This window comes from Xenopus tropicalis, chromosome 5 (assembly GCF_000004195.4).
Source record: "Xenopus tropicalis strain Nigerian chromosome 5, UCB_Xtro_10.0, whole genome shotgun sequence".
In the NCBI taxonomy this organism is placed as follows: domain Eukaryota; kingdom Metazoa; phylum Chordata; class Amphibia; order Anura; family Pipidae; genus Xenopus; species Xenopus tropicalis.
Window position 1 is genome coordinate 149,273,862 of NC_030681.2, and position 14,297 is coordinate 149,288,158.

General features: G+C 41.4%; 1 protein-coding gene across 2 annotated transcripts; it reads right to left on the minus strand.

Moving 5' to 3' along the window:
• Nucleotides 1-531: 531 nt before the first annotated feature.
• On the minus strand, nucleotides 532-13,477 carry crisp2-like (cysteine-rich secretory protein 2-like). 2 transcript variants are annotated; one of them, NM_001201342.2, is given in 7 exon segments: nucleotides 532-737; nucleotides 1,689-1,781; nucleotides 2,367-2,461; nucleotides 4,970-5,121; nucleotides 7,781-7,871; nucleotides 11,493-11,600; nucleotides 13,409-13,477. In NM_001201342.2, coding segments are annotated over 7 exon segments (624 nt in total). In that variant the 3' UTR covers nucleotides 532-721.
• Between the last annotated feature and the right edge of the window lie 820 nt (nucleotides 13,478-14,297).

Here is a 14,297-nt window from a genome sequence, read left to right on the forward strand (position 1 = left end):
CTACAGTAACTGTAGCCCAGGGTTAGAGACCTGCAGCCCAAGAGGGGACCTACAGTAACTGTAGCCCAGGGTTATAGACCTGCAGCCCAAGAGAGGACCTACAGTAACTGTAGCCCAGGGTTAGAGACCTGCAGCCCAAGAGAGGACCTACAGTAACTGTAGCCCAGGGTTAGAGACCTGCAGCCCAAGAGAGGACCTACAGTAACTGTAGCCCAGGGTTAGAGACCCGCAGCCCAAGAGAGGACCTACAGTAACTGTAGCCCAGGGTTAGAGACCCGCAGCCCAAGAGGGGACCTACAGTAACTGTAGCCCAGGGTTAGAGACCCGCAGCCTAAGAGAGGACCTACAGTAACTGTAGCACAGGACAAGATTGTATTGAACTTCTCCCACAAGATCTTCTATTCATTGCTGTGTAATGGTTGGCCAATCAATGGGCAGAGAGCCATGGGGGAGTGGAGGAAGGGTTTATAACACAAGTAGTATTTTTACTAGTTACCCACATATAGTAAGGATCCGACCACAACACAAGCATTTGCATTGGTTTGGAAACATTTTATGAAGCAGGAAGCTGATCTCTAGTAATATGGCATGAAGCTAGTAATGATAGAGCATACACCAAGGGCCACACCAAGGGCCACACCAAGGGCCACAATCTTATTGCCTCTAACAGAACATGTTAATCATTTCATGAAGGTCCCTGTAACCTCTCCATCTTCATCCATTAGGCTGTAGGGTTCCTAAGGAAAGAGGAGACCTGTAGTTACTAAATGATTACTATCCGATATTATTTATATGCCTAATACATTCCCATGTAGAACATTGTTTAGCCCCCCCCCCCCTTATATTTTATGAGGCCAATGATATAAGAAAATGTCCTTTCAACTGCCCCCTGCTTAGGGGGAGATTTGGGATGAGTGATTATTTGTGCCCTGGGTACCCCTGGAACTATAGCAGGGTGACTGTTACCCCAATGTTTCTATATATCTGTAACCTTGTTATGGGCTAAGGGGGCCCAGCCTGAAGGCCAGTTAGGGGGGGATTTGGGGTGAGTGCTTATTTGTGCCCTGGGTACCCCTGGAACTATAGCAGGGTGACTGTTACCCCAATGTTTCTATATATCTGTAACCTTGTTATGGGCTAAGGGGGCCCAGCCTGAAGGCCAGTTAGGGGGGAATTTGGGGTGAGTGCTTATTTGTGCCCTGGGTACCCCTGGAACTATAGCGGGGTGATTGTTACCCCAATGTTTCTATATATCTGTAACCTTGTTATGGGCTAAGGGGGCCCAGCCTGAAGGCCAGTTAGGGGGGATTTGGGGTGAGTGCTTATTTGTGCCCTGGGTACCCCTGGAACTATAGCGGGGTGACTGTTACCCCAATGTTTCTATATATCTGTAACCTTGTTATGGGCTAAGGGGGCCCAGCCTGAAGGCCAGTTAGGGGGGGATTTGGGGTGAGTGCTTATTTGTGCCCTGGGTACCCCTGGAACTATAGCGGGGTGACTGTTACCCCAATGTTTCTATATATCTGTAACCTTGTTATGGGCTAAGGGGGCCCAGCCTGAAGGCCAGTTAGGGGGGGATTTGGGGTGAGTGCTTATTTGTGCCCTGGGTACCCCTGGAACTATAGCAGGGTGACTGTTACCCCAATGTTTCTATATATCTGTAACCTTGTTATTAGTACCCGACCTACGAGGTGCATAATTTATCTTCACACGACTCTGGGCAGGAGGCGCACCATTCCCCAGCTTCGTATGGCGTTTTGATACTATTTATCATATTTCCCCTATTAAACAAAAATTCAGAAGAATTATATTACCATCAATTTACCAATATTTACTATACTATATTCAGAGTATCATGCCTAATGACAACCCTTACAATGTCCCTGATCTCAACATGTGTAGATAGAATTACAGAAGACGTTACTATATCTTCCACTTTCCATCAGACTTATCAGTTAGTTTCCTGCAAACCATGAAAGGAAAGAAACCAATGGGACATATGTGTTATAGGTAGGAAGAGACTAGGGTTGGCCGGTTTTCAGAAGGGCTGTCCCGGGTCAAAACCACCAGCCCGGTGTCCCCAATTTGGAAGGGCAGGACCCTTTGTGATTGACGTGGCCATCGGGCAATTGCCAATCACTACGTCATAGCCCCACATCATAGCCCCACCCACACGACATCACTGCCCCACCCCCTGCATGGCTTGTAAAGAGGATGAGCAGTGAGGAGCAAATTTGTGCTGCTTAGCTCAAACCGCACCCCTTTTACTTGAAAATAAGCCCTATGGTTTTTAAAAAGCCTGATAACAGAGCTAAAGATGTAAATAAAGGAGAATGTTATTAATATTACAGTTCAGTCATACTTACATGGGGCAATAATGGCAGATAGATACATATGGATAATAGTTTCCCGGGCAAAAAGCCAAACCACATCCCAATAAATACGTTTTGGCCCAGGCAACCTTGAAGCACATAAATAAAACATTGACTTTTACTACAGTATTGATCAGTCCTAGAATAATGAGAATTTAAGCTAAAACTTCCAGAAAACAAGATGGTGACATCTGGGCAAGATGAAGAAATCAGGGTAAGATGGTGAAAAGATGGTTAGGGCAGGTCAGAGAGAAGAGCATGATGGGGACATTAAGACAAGATTGGGACTATAGGGCAAAATAGTTCTAGCTGAGAAAAGTCAAGATGGCTACAGTAGGACAGGATGGTGACAGCAGAGGAAGATTAAGGCAAAATGGTGACAATACGACATGATGGAGACAGTAGGGTAAGATAGTAACATTAGAGGAAGACAATGAAATTGAAGGAAGATGGTTATAGTAGGGTAAGGTGGTGACAATAAGACAAGATGGTGACTTTAGGGCAAGATGGAAATATCAGGGTAAGATGGAGACAGCAGGGAAAGATGGTACTGGTAAGGAAAATGGTGACAATAGGGCAAGATAGTGACATCATGGCATGATGGAAACATCCAGGGAAAATGGTCATAAGAGCAAAATGGTGACAATAGGACAATGTTGTAACAGTAAGGCAAGATGGTGACAATAGGACAACATTGTGACAGTAAGGCAAGATGGTGACAATAGGACAACATTGTGACAGTAAGGCAAGATGGAGACAGTAGGACAACATTGTGACAGTAAGGCAAGATGGAGACAGTAGGGCAAGATGGAGACAGTAGGGCAAGATGCAGACAGTAGGACAACATTGTGACAGTAAGGCAAGATGGAGACAGTAGGGCAAGATGGAGACAGTAGGGCAAGATGGTGACAATAGGACAACATTGTGACAGTAGGGCAAGATGGAGACAGTAGGACAACATTGTGACAGTAGGGCAAGATGGTGACAGTAGGACAACATTGTGACAGTAGGGCAAGATGGTGACAATAGGACAACATTGGGAAAGTAGGGCAAGATGGAGACAGTAGGACAAGATGGAGACAGTAAGGCAAGATGGTGACAATATGACAAGATGGAGACAGTAGGGGAAGATGGTGACAATAGGACAAGATGGAGACAGTAGGGCAAGATGGTGACAATAGGACAAGATGGAGACAGTAGGGCAAGATGGTGACAATAGGACAAGATGGAGACAGTAGGGCAAGATGGTGACAATAGGACAACATTGTGACAGTAGGGCAAGATGGTGACAATAGGACAAGATGGAGACAGTAGGGCAAGATGGTGATAATAGGACAAGATGGAGACAGTAGGGCAAGATGGTGACAATAGGACAAGATGGAGACAGTAGGGCAAGATGGTGACAATAGGACAAGATGGAGACAGTAGGGAACAATGGAGACAGTTGAATAAGATGGAGACTGTAGGGCACGATGGAGACCATAGGACAAGATGGAGACAGTAGGACAAGATGGAGACTGTAGGGCACAATGGAGACAGTTGAATAAGATGGAGACTGTAGGGCACGATGGAGACCATAGGACAAGATGGAGACAGTAGGGCAAGATAGAGACAGTAGGGCAAGATAGAAACAGTAGGACAAGATGAAGACTGTGGGGCAAGATAGAGACAGTGGGGCAAAATAGAGACAGCAGGGCAAGGTGGAGACTGTAGGGCAATGTGGAGACAGTAGGGCAATGTGGAGACAGCAGGGCAATGTGGAGACAGTAGGGCAATGTGGAGACAATAGGGCAAGATGAAGACTGTAGGGCAGGATGGAGACTGTAGGGCAAGATGGAGACAGTAGAACAAGATGGAGACAGTAGGACAAGATGGAGACAGTAAGGCAAGATGGAGGCTGTATGACAAGATGGAGACAGTAGGGCAAGATGAAGATCGTAGGGCACGATGGAGACAGTAGGGCAAGATAGAGACAATAGGACAAGATGGAAACAACAGGGCAAGATAGAGACAGTAGGGTAAGATGGAGACAGTAGGGCAAGATGGAGACAGTAGGACAAGATGGAGACAGTAGGACAAGATGGAGACAGTAGGGCAAGATGGCGACAGTAGGGCAAGATGGAGACAGTAGGGCAAGATAGAGACAGTAGGACAAGATGGAGACAGTAGGACAAGATGGAGACAGTAGGGCAAGATGGAGACTGTAGGACCAGATAGTGACAATAGGACCAGATAGTGACAATAGGTCAAGATGGCAACATTGAGGTAAGATGGTGACAGTAAAGAAGAATGGCCACAGTAGGGCAACATAGTGATAATGACACTTTATAAAAGTGCCTCCCAACCAGCAGCCACCCAACTGTTACACTAAATGTTAAACTTTTCAGGAATTATATTATTTTCAGTTTATTTTTATATTTTCCAAAACCTGTAAATAAAAACTCACTTCAGGTTACTCAATAATGTCCATTTCATTTAGAATAACAGCAGCGTATCTACATTTATTTACATTTGCCATCACAGCTTTGACTGGTCATCTTCTAAATATAGGTGGCCACATTTTAGATATTGGAGGCTACATAAAGGATGAATTGTACCTGAGTATAATGGCCAATCATTTTATCTGAGTTTGGTCCCACCCCGTAGGTAAAGTCATTTCTTTCATTAAACCACGAGTTGACCGCTGCTGCCCAATCAGGCTTCGCAGTTGTTACATAAATGTTTTCTCCACAAACATAATTAAAAGGATCTGCAAGAATAACAATGGAGAGTAACGTTAGGGGAATGGAGAGTAGGTTTTTTAAAAGCAGGGCCCACCACTTACGACCTGCCCTAAGGACAGGGCTGGCCCGTGCCAGCCAATAGCGATAAGCAATTTTTTTTTTGCAGCAGAATTACACATTTTTAGAAAAACGCCAGCAAAAATTGGGCGCAAAAAATATTTGCAGAGAATAAAAAAGTCACCAAGAGAAAAGTCATGGAGACAAAAAAGTCACTAAGAGAAAAGTCACGAAGACAAAAAAGTCACCAAGAGAAAAGTCACGGAGACAAAAAAGTCACCAAGAGAAAAGTCACGAAGACAAAAAAGTCACCAAGAGAAAAGTCACGGAGACAAAAAAGTCACCAAGAGAAAAGTAACCAAGACAGAAAAGTCACCAAGAGAAAAGTCACGGAGACAAAAAAGTCACCAAGAGAAAAGTAACCAAGACAAAAAAGTCACCAAGAGAAAAGTCACGGAGACAAAAAAGTCACCAAGAGAAAAGTAACCAAGACAAAAAAGTCACCAAGAGAAAAGTCACGGAGACAAAAAAGTCACCAAGAGAAAAGTAACCAAGACAAAAAAGTCACCAAGAGAAAAGTCACGGAGACAAAAAAGTCACCAAGAGAAAAGTAACCAAGACAAAAAAGTCACCAAGAGAAAAGTCACGGAGACAAAAAAGTCACCAAGAGAAAAGTAACCAAGACAAAAAAGACACCAAGAGAAAAGTCACGGAGACAAAAAAGTCACCAAGAGAAAAGTAACCAAGACAAAAAAGTCACCAAGACAAAAAAGTCACCAAGAGAAAAGTAACCAAGACAAAAAAGTCACCAAGACAAAAAAGTCACCAAGACAAAAAAGTCACCAAGAGAAAAGTCACGGAGACAAAAAGTCACCAAGAGAAAAGTCACGGAGACAAAAAAGTCACCAAGAGAAAAGTCACGGAGACAAAAAAGTCACCAAGAGAAAAGTCACGGAGACAAAAAAGTCACCAAGAGAAAAGTCACCAAGAGAAAAGTCACCAAGACAAAAAAGTCACCAAGAGAAAAGTCACGGAGACAAAAAAGTCACCAAGAGAAAAGTCACCAAGACAAAAAAGTCACCAAGAGAAAAGTCACGGAGACAAAAAAAGTCACCAAGAGAAAAGTCACCAAGACAAAAAAGTCACCAAGAGAAAAGTAACCAAGAGAAAAGTCACCAAGACAAAAAAGTCGGCAAGATAAAAAAGTCACCGCGAAAAAACGCCTATTGGGGCTCATCAACACTGGGCAAATTTGCCCATAGGTAGTAACCCATGGCAACCTATCAAATAGTTGTATCTATTGCTCTACCTGCAACTGAAAAAACCTGATTACTGATTGGTCACTATGGGTTACTGCCTATGGGCAAATTTGCACTATGTTAAATGAGCCCCATGACTTTAATACCTTTGGAGTAATAAAAAAAAAAGTTGTGCATGAAAAAATGTCACACACGTAAAAAAGGTGGCGTATTGACAAGGCGTTTCACATTTTTTTGCTCATCACTGCCAGCCAACACTGCATTCTGCACCCATGCCAGATTTTTTGGTGGTAGACGTGGCCGAGTCAAAATTGGCGAGGTCATGTCAAAATGGGCGTGTAAATATAGGCACGGGTCGCTTCAAAATGGGCATGGTCTTGTCAAAACGGGGGTGGTCGCCTCAAAATAGGCACAGTCATGTCAAAATAGGTGTGGTTGCTTCAAAATAGGCGTGGTTGTGTAAAAATAGGTGTGGTCACATCAAAATAGAAGTGGTTGTGCAAAAATAGGCATGGTTGCATCAAAATAGGCGTGGTCACGTCAAATTAGACATGGCCGCTGCAAAATAGGCGTGGTTGTGTAAAAATAGGCGTGGTCATGTCAAATTAGACATGGCCGCTGCAAAATAGGCGTGGTTGTATAAAAATAGGCGTGGTCACGTCAAATTAGACATGGCCACGTCAAAATAGGCATGGTTGCTTCAAAATAGGCATGGTTGTGTTAAAAATAGGCGTGGTCACATCAAAATAGATGTGGTTGTGCAAAAACAGGCATGGTTGCATCAAAATAGGCCTGGTCACGTCAAATTAGACATGGCCGCGTCACAATAGGCGTGGTTGTGTAAAATAGGCGTGGTTGTGTAAAAATAGGCGTGGTCACATCAAAATAGACGTGGTTGTGCAAAAATAGGCATGGTTGCATCAAAATAGGCGTGGTCACGTCAAATTAGACATGGCCGCGTCAAAATAGGTGTGATTGTGTAAAAATAGGCGTGGTCACGTCAAATTAGACATGACCGTGTCAAAATAGGCGGGGTTGTGTAAAAATAGGCGTGGTCACATCAAAATAGGTGCGGTCATGTGAAAATGGGTGTGGCCGTGTCAAAAAGAGTCGCACAACACCTGCCTTTCACAAATGTTTCTGTAGCTTTGCAGATTTTGCGGCAGAGCTAACCGGGAGCTAACCTGGACCACACCAAATTTGGCGCAGTCATGTCAACAACAAGTTGCGTTTTGCAAATTTTTGCCAATTTATCTAATTTCGCTAAAGTTTCTTGAATTTTTCGGCGAAGCTAAATGGGACAGATTCCTTTGTCACTAAAGATAATGAACTATTTAAAGCACAAAGGACACACAGTATCGGCGCTTACCTTGTATTTGTCTCTCAGTGGCTGAGCTGTGTTGCATCACACATTTAGCGGCAGCATTTTGGGCATTTAAGGCAGCGCCAGGACTCCATTCCTATATCAAGAGAGAGATTAATGGAGGTTAATTAGTGAGAATTAGTTACTTGTTCTATATTTCGAAACCCCAGGGAACAAATGGGACACCCCCATCAGAACTCTATGGGACACATTTACTAAAACTCTAACATTTCTCATTTTTTTATTTTCAAAAATTTGATTATACTCACTTCCACAAATGTCTTATATTTGCGAAAAAGTCTGAACTTAAAAAGTCGCGAAAGTGCGAGTTTCAGCTGACTAATTCTCAGATTTTTAGCTGTTTGGACATATAGTAAATTTCGAAAAAGTTGTGACTTTTTGTGCTAAAAATCCAAATCGGTAAAAAAAAATCTGAGCATTAGTAAATGGCCCCATATGCCTTAACAAACTCGACTTTTTTGAAATGTCGCCAGGCATAGATTCAGGGTAAATTTACTAAAACTCCCGATTTCTCTTTTTTTTTTTTTAATTTTTGAATTCGACTAAACTCATTTACCCGAATGTCCAATATTTAATAAAAAAAAAAAGTCACAAGGAAAAGTCACTGCAAGAAAAGTCGTAAAAAACACAACTTTTTTGAATTGTCGGCAGGCATGGATTTCTGGCGAAAGTTAGGGGCAAATGTACTAAAAATTCTCTTTTTTTATTTTTAAATTTGCCTAAACTCGTTTTCCCAAATGTCTAATATTTACTAAAAAAAAGTCACAAGGAAAAGTCGCTGCAAGAAAAGTCGTAAAAAACATGACTTTTTTGAATTGTCCGCAGGCATGGATTTGTGGCGAAAGTTAGGGGCAAATTTACTAAAACTTCTTTTCTTTTTATTTTTAAATTCCCCTAAACTCATTTTCCCGAATGTCTAATATTTACTAAAAAAAAAGTCACAAGGTAAAGTCGCTGCAAGAAAAGTCGTAAAAAAAACACAACTTTTTTGAATTGTTGCCAAATGTCCAGACAGGACCTACAGTGTGAGGGACAGGAGAAGCAGTGGTTGAGTAGACTCGTTAGCTTTCTATGATATTTTGAGAGGCTTATTAGGGGGTTTTGGCCCATTTGGCATATTATCCATGTTATATTAACCCATTATTAATCAATATTGACCAATCAAATAGGGAGAAAGACAATAAGGTCGAGACGGGCGAGGAGTAGAAACCTTGCAATGTGAATTGGCAGAGAATTTGACTCGTGTTGTTGTTCCTCGCCCGCGCTATTACTTTCACTGTGTTTGCTCTCACTAATCAGTAACTTGGTTATTAATGTCACTTGTCATCAGGGAGGATTTCCTTCATTATGTTCCTCTGGGCCGGCGCCAGCCCTGCTCTTGTTTCTTCCAATGAATGACTCCTTGCAGCAGTTGACCTTATTGTTCCGTTCCTTTTAATGTGTGAAATGGTCTTGTGCCTGACAGGTCCTCCTCGTGATCTATTGCTGTTTCCTGCTTAATGTTCCTTCACAGGATGATGAAGCTGAGGTTGCTGTAACCCCATATTATTTGGTAATGTTGGTTTGTTCCCTTGATTATTTGGTCTGTGGAACACGGAGAGCTTGGACTGCCAATGTAATCAGGTGGAAAACAGCACTGGCCAAAATACTGCCCTGTCTCTACTTCTCATAGAGTTCTCCAAAGTGAGCAAGAAGGACCTCTTTGCTCTATCATATATGTTTCACTATATGTATGGGCACCCTGGCCAACATCTTATATCTTTCTTTTCTCATCACTCCAAAATTATTTTCTATAGAATTACACTGTGTATTTTTCACTCAATTTTTTACTTAGGCCTTACCACAAGTTTCCTGCATCTGGGACCATCTACACCAGGGGTTCTCAACCTCCCTCATGTTGTGGTGACCCCCAACCATAACATTATTCCTAAGACCATCAGAAATATGTGTTTTCCGATGGTCTTAGGCGACCCCTGTGAAAGGGTTGTTCGACCCCCAAAGGGGTCCCGACCCAAAGCTTGAGAACCACTGATGTACACTAATGCCAGGGCCAAGCTGAGAAGATAAAGATGTTATAAAGCCATACAGAACCACTTAGTTACAGGCTAGAGTCATTCTTATTATGGAGTTTCAGCAACAGTGTAATACAGAGAGGATCTTGCCTACCATTACCTAGTAATGATGAGCAAATTTTTTCACCATTGGCAAATTGTTTCGCCAAAACATTTCTCATTCTTGGAGCTCCTATCCCAGAGCTCTATATTCATTGGACTCCTTCCTGACCCAGATGACCTATGAGACCCACTTCCTATATGAGGGGCGTCTCCGAGAGCTAACAAAGCTACTCAACTTATACTGTATAGCACCATGGGAAATCTGATGCCTCTGTACCGATGGAAATATCCTGGCCAACCAAAGAGCATGGAAACCCCTGGATTCCACTTTATACCCTCCCACCAATCAATACCAAATTAGCCCTCATATCCTAGGCCAGCTAACTAGCAACCTGTTTCTACTCTGCTCTTCTGTCCCTTCTCATTAACTGATTTGTTTGCTTCTTCTCTAATAAGTCTGGAATCCAAGATGCCCACTTGTCTCGCAAACATTTATTCTTTAAGACAAAATGTCACAGAATGCAAGGGTGCCAATAGGGCTGTTCTGCCCCCAATAAGGGGTAATTATATCTTAGTTGGGATCAAGTACAGGTACTGTTTTATTATTACAGAGAAAAGGGAATCATTTAACCATTAAATAAACCCAATAGGGCTGTTCTGCCCCCAATAAGGGGTAATTATATCTTAGTTGGGATCAAGTACAGGTACTGTTTTATTATTACAGAGAAAAGGGAATCATTTAACCATTAAATAAACCCAATAGGGCTGTTCTGCCCCAATAAGGGGTAATTATATCTTAGTTGGGATCAAGTACAGGTACTGTTTTATTATTACAGAGAAAAGGGAATCATTTAACCATTAAATAAACCCAATAGGGCTGTTCTGCCCCAATAAGGGGTAATTATATCTTAGTTGGGATCAAGTACAGGTACTGTTTTATTATTACAGAGAAAAGGGAATCATTTAACCATAAAATAAACCCAATAGGACTGTTCTGCCCCAATAAGGGGTAATTATATCTTAGTTGGGATCAAGTACAGGTACTGTTTTATTATTACAGAGAAAAGGGAATCATTTAACCATTAAATAAACCCAATAGGGCTGTTCTGCCCCCAATAAGGGGTAATTATATCTTAGTTGGGATCAAGTACAGGTACTGTTTTATTATTACAGAGAAAAGGGAATCATTTAACCATTAAATGGGGCAGTTTTACTAAGGGTTGTGTTTTTTTCCCACAATTCATTTTTTTTTTATTGCACCAAAATCTAAACCTAATCTAATTACACAATTCCGAATTTTGATGAAGTTTGCCATTAAACCCGTTTTTCTGTTGATTTCTTTTACTCTGTAATATTAAGGTAGACGCTCTCTAGCGATATAACTCCAGCAATAGTTTGTGCAAAGTGTAACCAACTCACCACTAATCCTATTAGAAATGTTATTACAATACTAGGGGAGAGATATGACTCTAGACACAAGTATGGCAGTAGTATGGATGTCCATAGTGCAACAAGTATTCTAGGAATCTGAAACAGGGCAAGTGTGGGTTAACTTCCCCTTTAGTTTCTTTATAACATCTCACCATTTTCAGCATGTCCTTTGCTGTGGGGTCAACACTTCTTCTGAGTAAATTGTGAAGGTCAACAAGGTAATTCTGAGTTTCGGTGTCTAACATTGGCGTTCCTCCGTCCTGCAAACAAAACAGCATACGGGTTTGTGTATTATAATGTCAAAGATATGGAACTGGGCCATAAATAATCAGACGAGATCCTGGATTTTTTCCCCCTGACTGAAGGCGGAGGGCCCCATAAATTGGGCAAGTAACACATTGGCTCGTCGATATGGCCTCCAACCCAACTGCCCACTCGTACTGCATTGTGATCTATTCTTTACATAGGAATTTAAAGGGGAACTCCAGCTTTAGAACCAACATTTGTTAAAGAGCCCAACACAACATAGAACCCCTAATACACCTATCTCTGTAATTCAAAAAGTAGGAATAAATACCAAGTTGAAACCCAGCTGCAAAACAGTTCTTCTCTTTCTGCATCATTTTAAATCCTGGCAGGGGAGGAGGGACTAAAACACTGATGTTACAGATTGTAACAACGTCCCCACAGCTTACAGACAGCATGCAGGAACTACATAACCCACAATGCATTGCACTGGGATGTTCCTTTCCTTACTGACATCACATGAGCAGGGAATTGTGGGATTGGGAGGATGCAGGCTAAAGGCAGGCAGAGGGACAGACGACTACTGTTACATTTTATTTGAGTCACAAAGTAGCCAGCCAGATCAGCAGGGGAACATGGGGCGAGGCTTAGGGAACAGGGGGCAGGGCTTAGGGAACAGGGGGCGGGGCTTAGGGAACTGTTCCAAACCATATTATTACATTAAATTTCATGAAATATATGCATATTGTTTAACTGATGTATATTGCAAAGTTAAATTATGTTTAATTTTTAAAAAGCTTAAGTTGTGCTTGGGTGGAGTTCCCCTTTAATCCAAACGTGTTTATCTGTATCTCTCTAGTTCTCTATCCGTCATCTACCTTTCTTTCTATAAACTCTGCAATGAATGTTGTTTATACCTTGTCTGTCTCTAGTATCTATTATCAGTCTCTAGTTTTCCAACAGAAGCCCCATTCCTTACTGAACTGTTATAAAAGACAGTTTTAAGCTGTAATGGAGAAACAAACATACAAAAGAAATGCAGAACATGGATGTACATCCCCAGTTACATGCTATGCTATATATATACTGTATGGCCGCAGAGCTTACATTCGTGATGGACGTATGTCTTTTTTCAGCCCAACTTACTATGTTACTATGTTACTATCCAGGTACTTACACCTCCGTGCAATATATATATATATATATATAAATATGTATATAGGTATAGGACCTATTATCCAGAATACTCGGGACCAAGGGCATTCCGGATAAGGGGTCTTTCCGTAATTTGAATCTCATAACTTAAGTCTACTAAAAACTCAATAAAACATTAATTAAACCCAACAGGATTGTTCTGCCCCCCAATAAGGGGCAATTATATCTTAGTTGGGATCAAGTACAGGTACTGTTTTATTATTACAGAGAAAAGGGAATCATTTAACCATTAAATAAACCCAATAGGGCTGTTCTGCCCCCAATAAGGGGTAATTATATCTTAGTTGGGATCAAGTACAGGTACTGTTTTATTATTACAGAGAAAAGGGAATCATTTAACCATTAAATAAACCCAATAGGGCTGTTCTGCCCCCAATAAGGGGTAATTATATCTTAGTTGGGATCAAGTACAGGTACTGTTTTATTATTACAGAGAAAAGGGAATCATTTAACCATTAATTAAACCCAATAGGACTGTTCTGCCCCCAATAAGGGGTAATTATATCTTAGGGCTTTTCGTAATTTGGAGCTTTCTGGATAACGGGTTTATGGATAAGGGATCCCATACCTGTATATATGGCCACAGAGCTTACATTCAGGTACTTACATCTCCATAAGTTGAGTGGAACAAAGCTGATATACAAATGATGAAGTTGAAAGTTTCCATTCTTATCATTGTGCAGAAAAATCTCCGTTGGGACCCAATGTGAGCAGGGCTTATAAACCCGAGGCGGGATCAGCTGATTGGCCGGTGAATGGCATTATGTAACATTGGCTCGAATACAAACACATTTGTCTTTTAAAATAAATGACCGGATTGTACTTTCAGAGAGACCAATGACTGGATGGGGAATATATTGAGCAATGAATTGTAAAGTTTTATTAATTTACAGGTGTGAGATTTATTATGTGTAACGCTTGGGACCTGGAGTTTCCAAGAATACGGTTATTTCGGTAATTGAGCTCCTTATTAAAGGGGCCATTTACCAACTGTCTGATTTTTTTTCCCTGATTCTGATTTTTTAGCGCTTAAATGTACATGAAAAAAAATGTGACTTTTTCGAGAAAAAAAAAGTCTAAAAAATCCGAATCCAACAATTCTCCAGCTTAAACTTCCCGAGATCATGTAGAAGTCAATGGCAAATGTCCCTTCCCTGGAGGATCCTCCTTTCCTTCTAAACTAAAGAGGTTTTCAGATTTTTCATGCCGGTTTTTGTGCGACAATTCGAAAATGTTGCAGTTTTCATGCAACAAGTTGAAAAAAAATTCAATCAATGTTTTAGTCCCTCCTCCCCTGCCAGGATTACAAATGATGCAGAAAGAGAAGGACTGTTTTGCAGCTGGATTTCAGCATATAAATGGTATTTATTTTTACTTTTTGACGGAACAGATTACAGGGATAGGGATATTAGGGGTTTCTGTGTTGTGTGGGGCTCTTTAACACATTTTGGTTCTGAAACCGGAGTTCCCCTTTAATATGATGCAGAGATTGACCC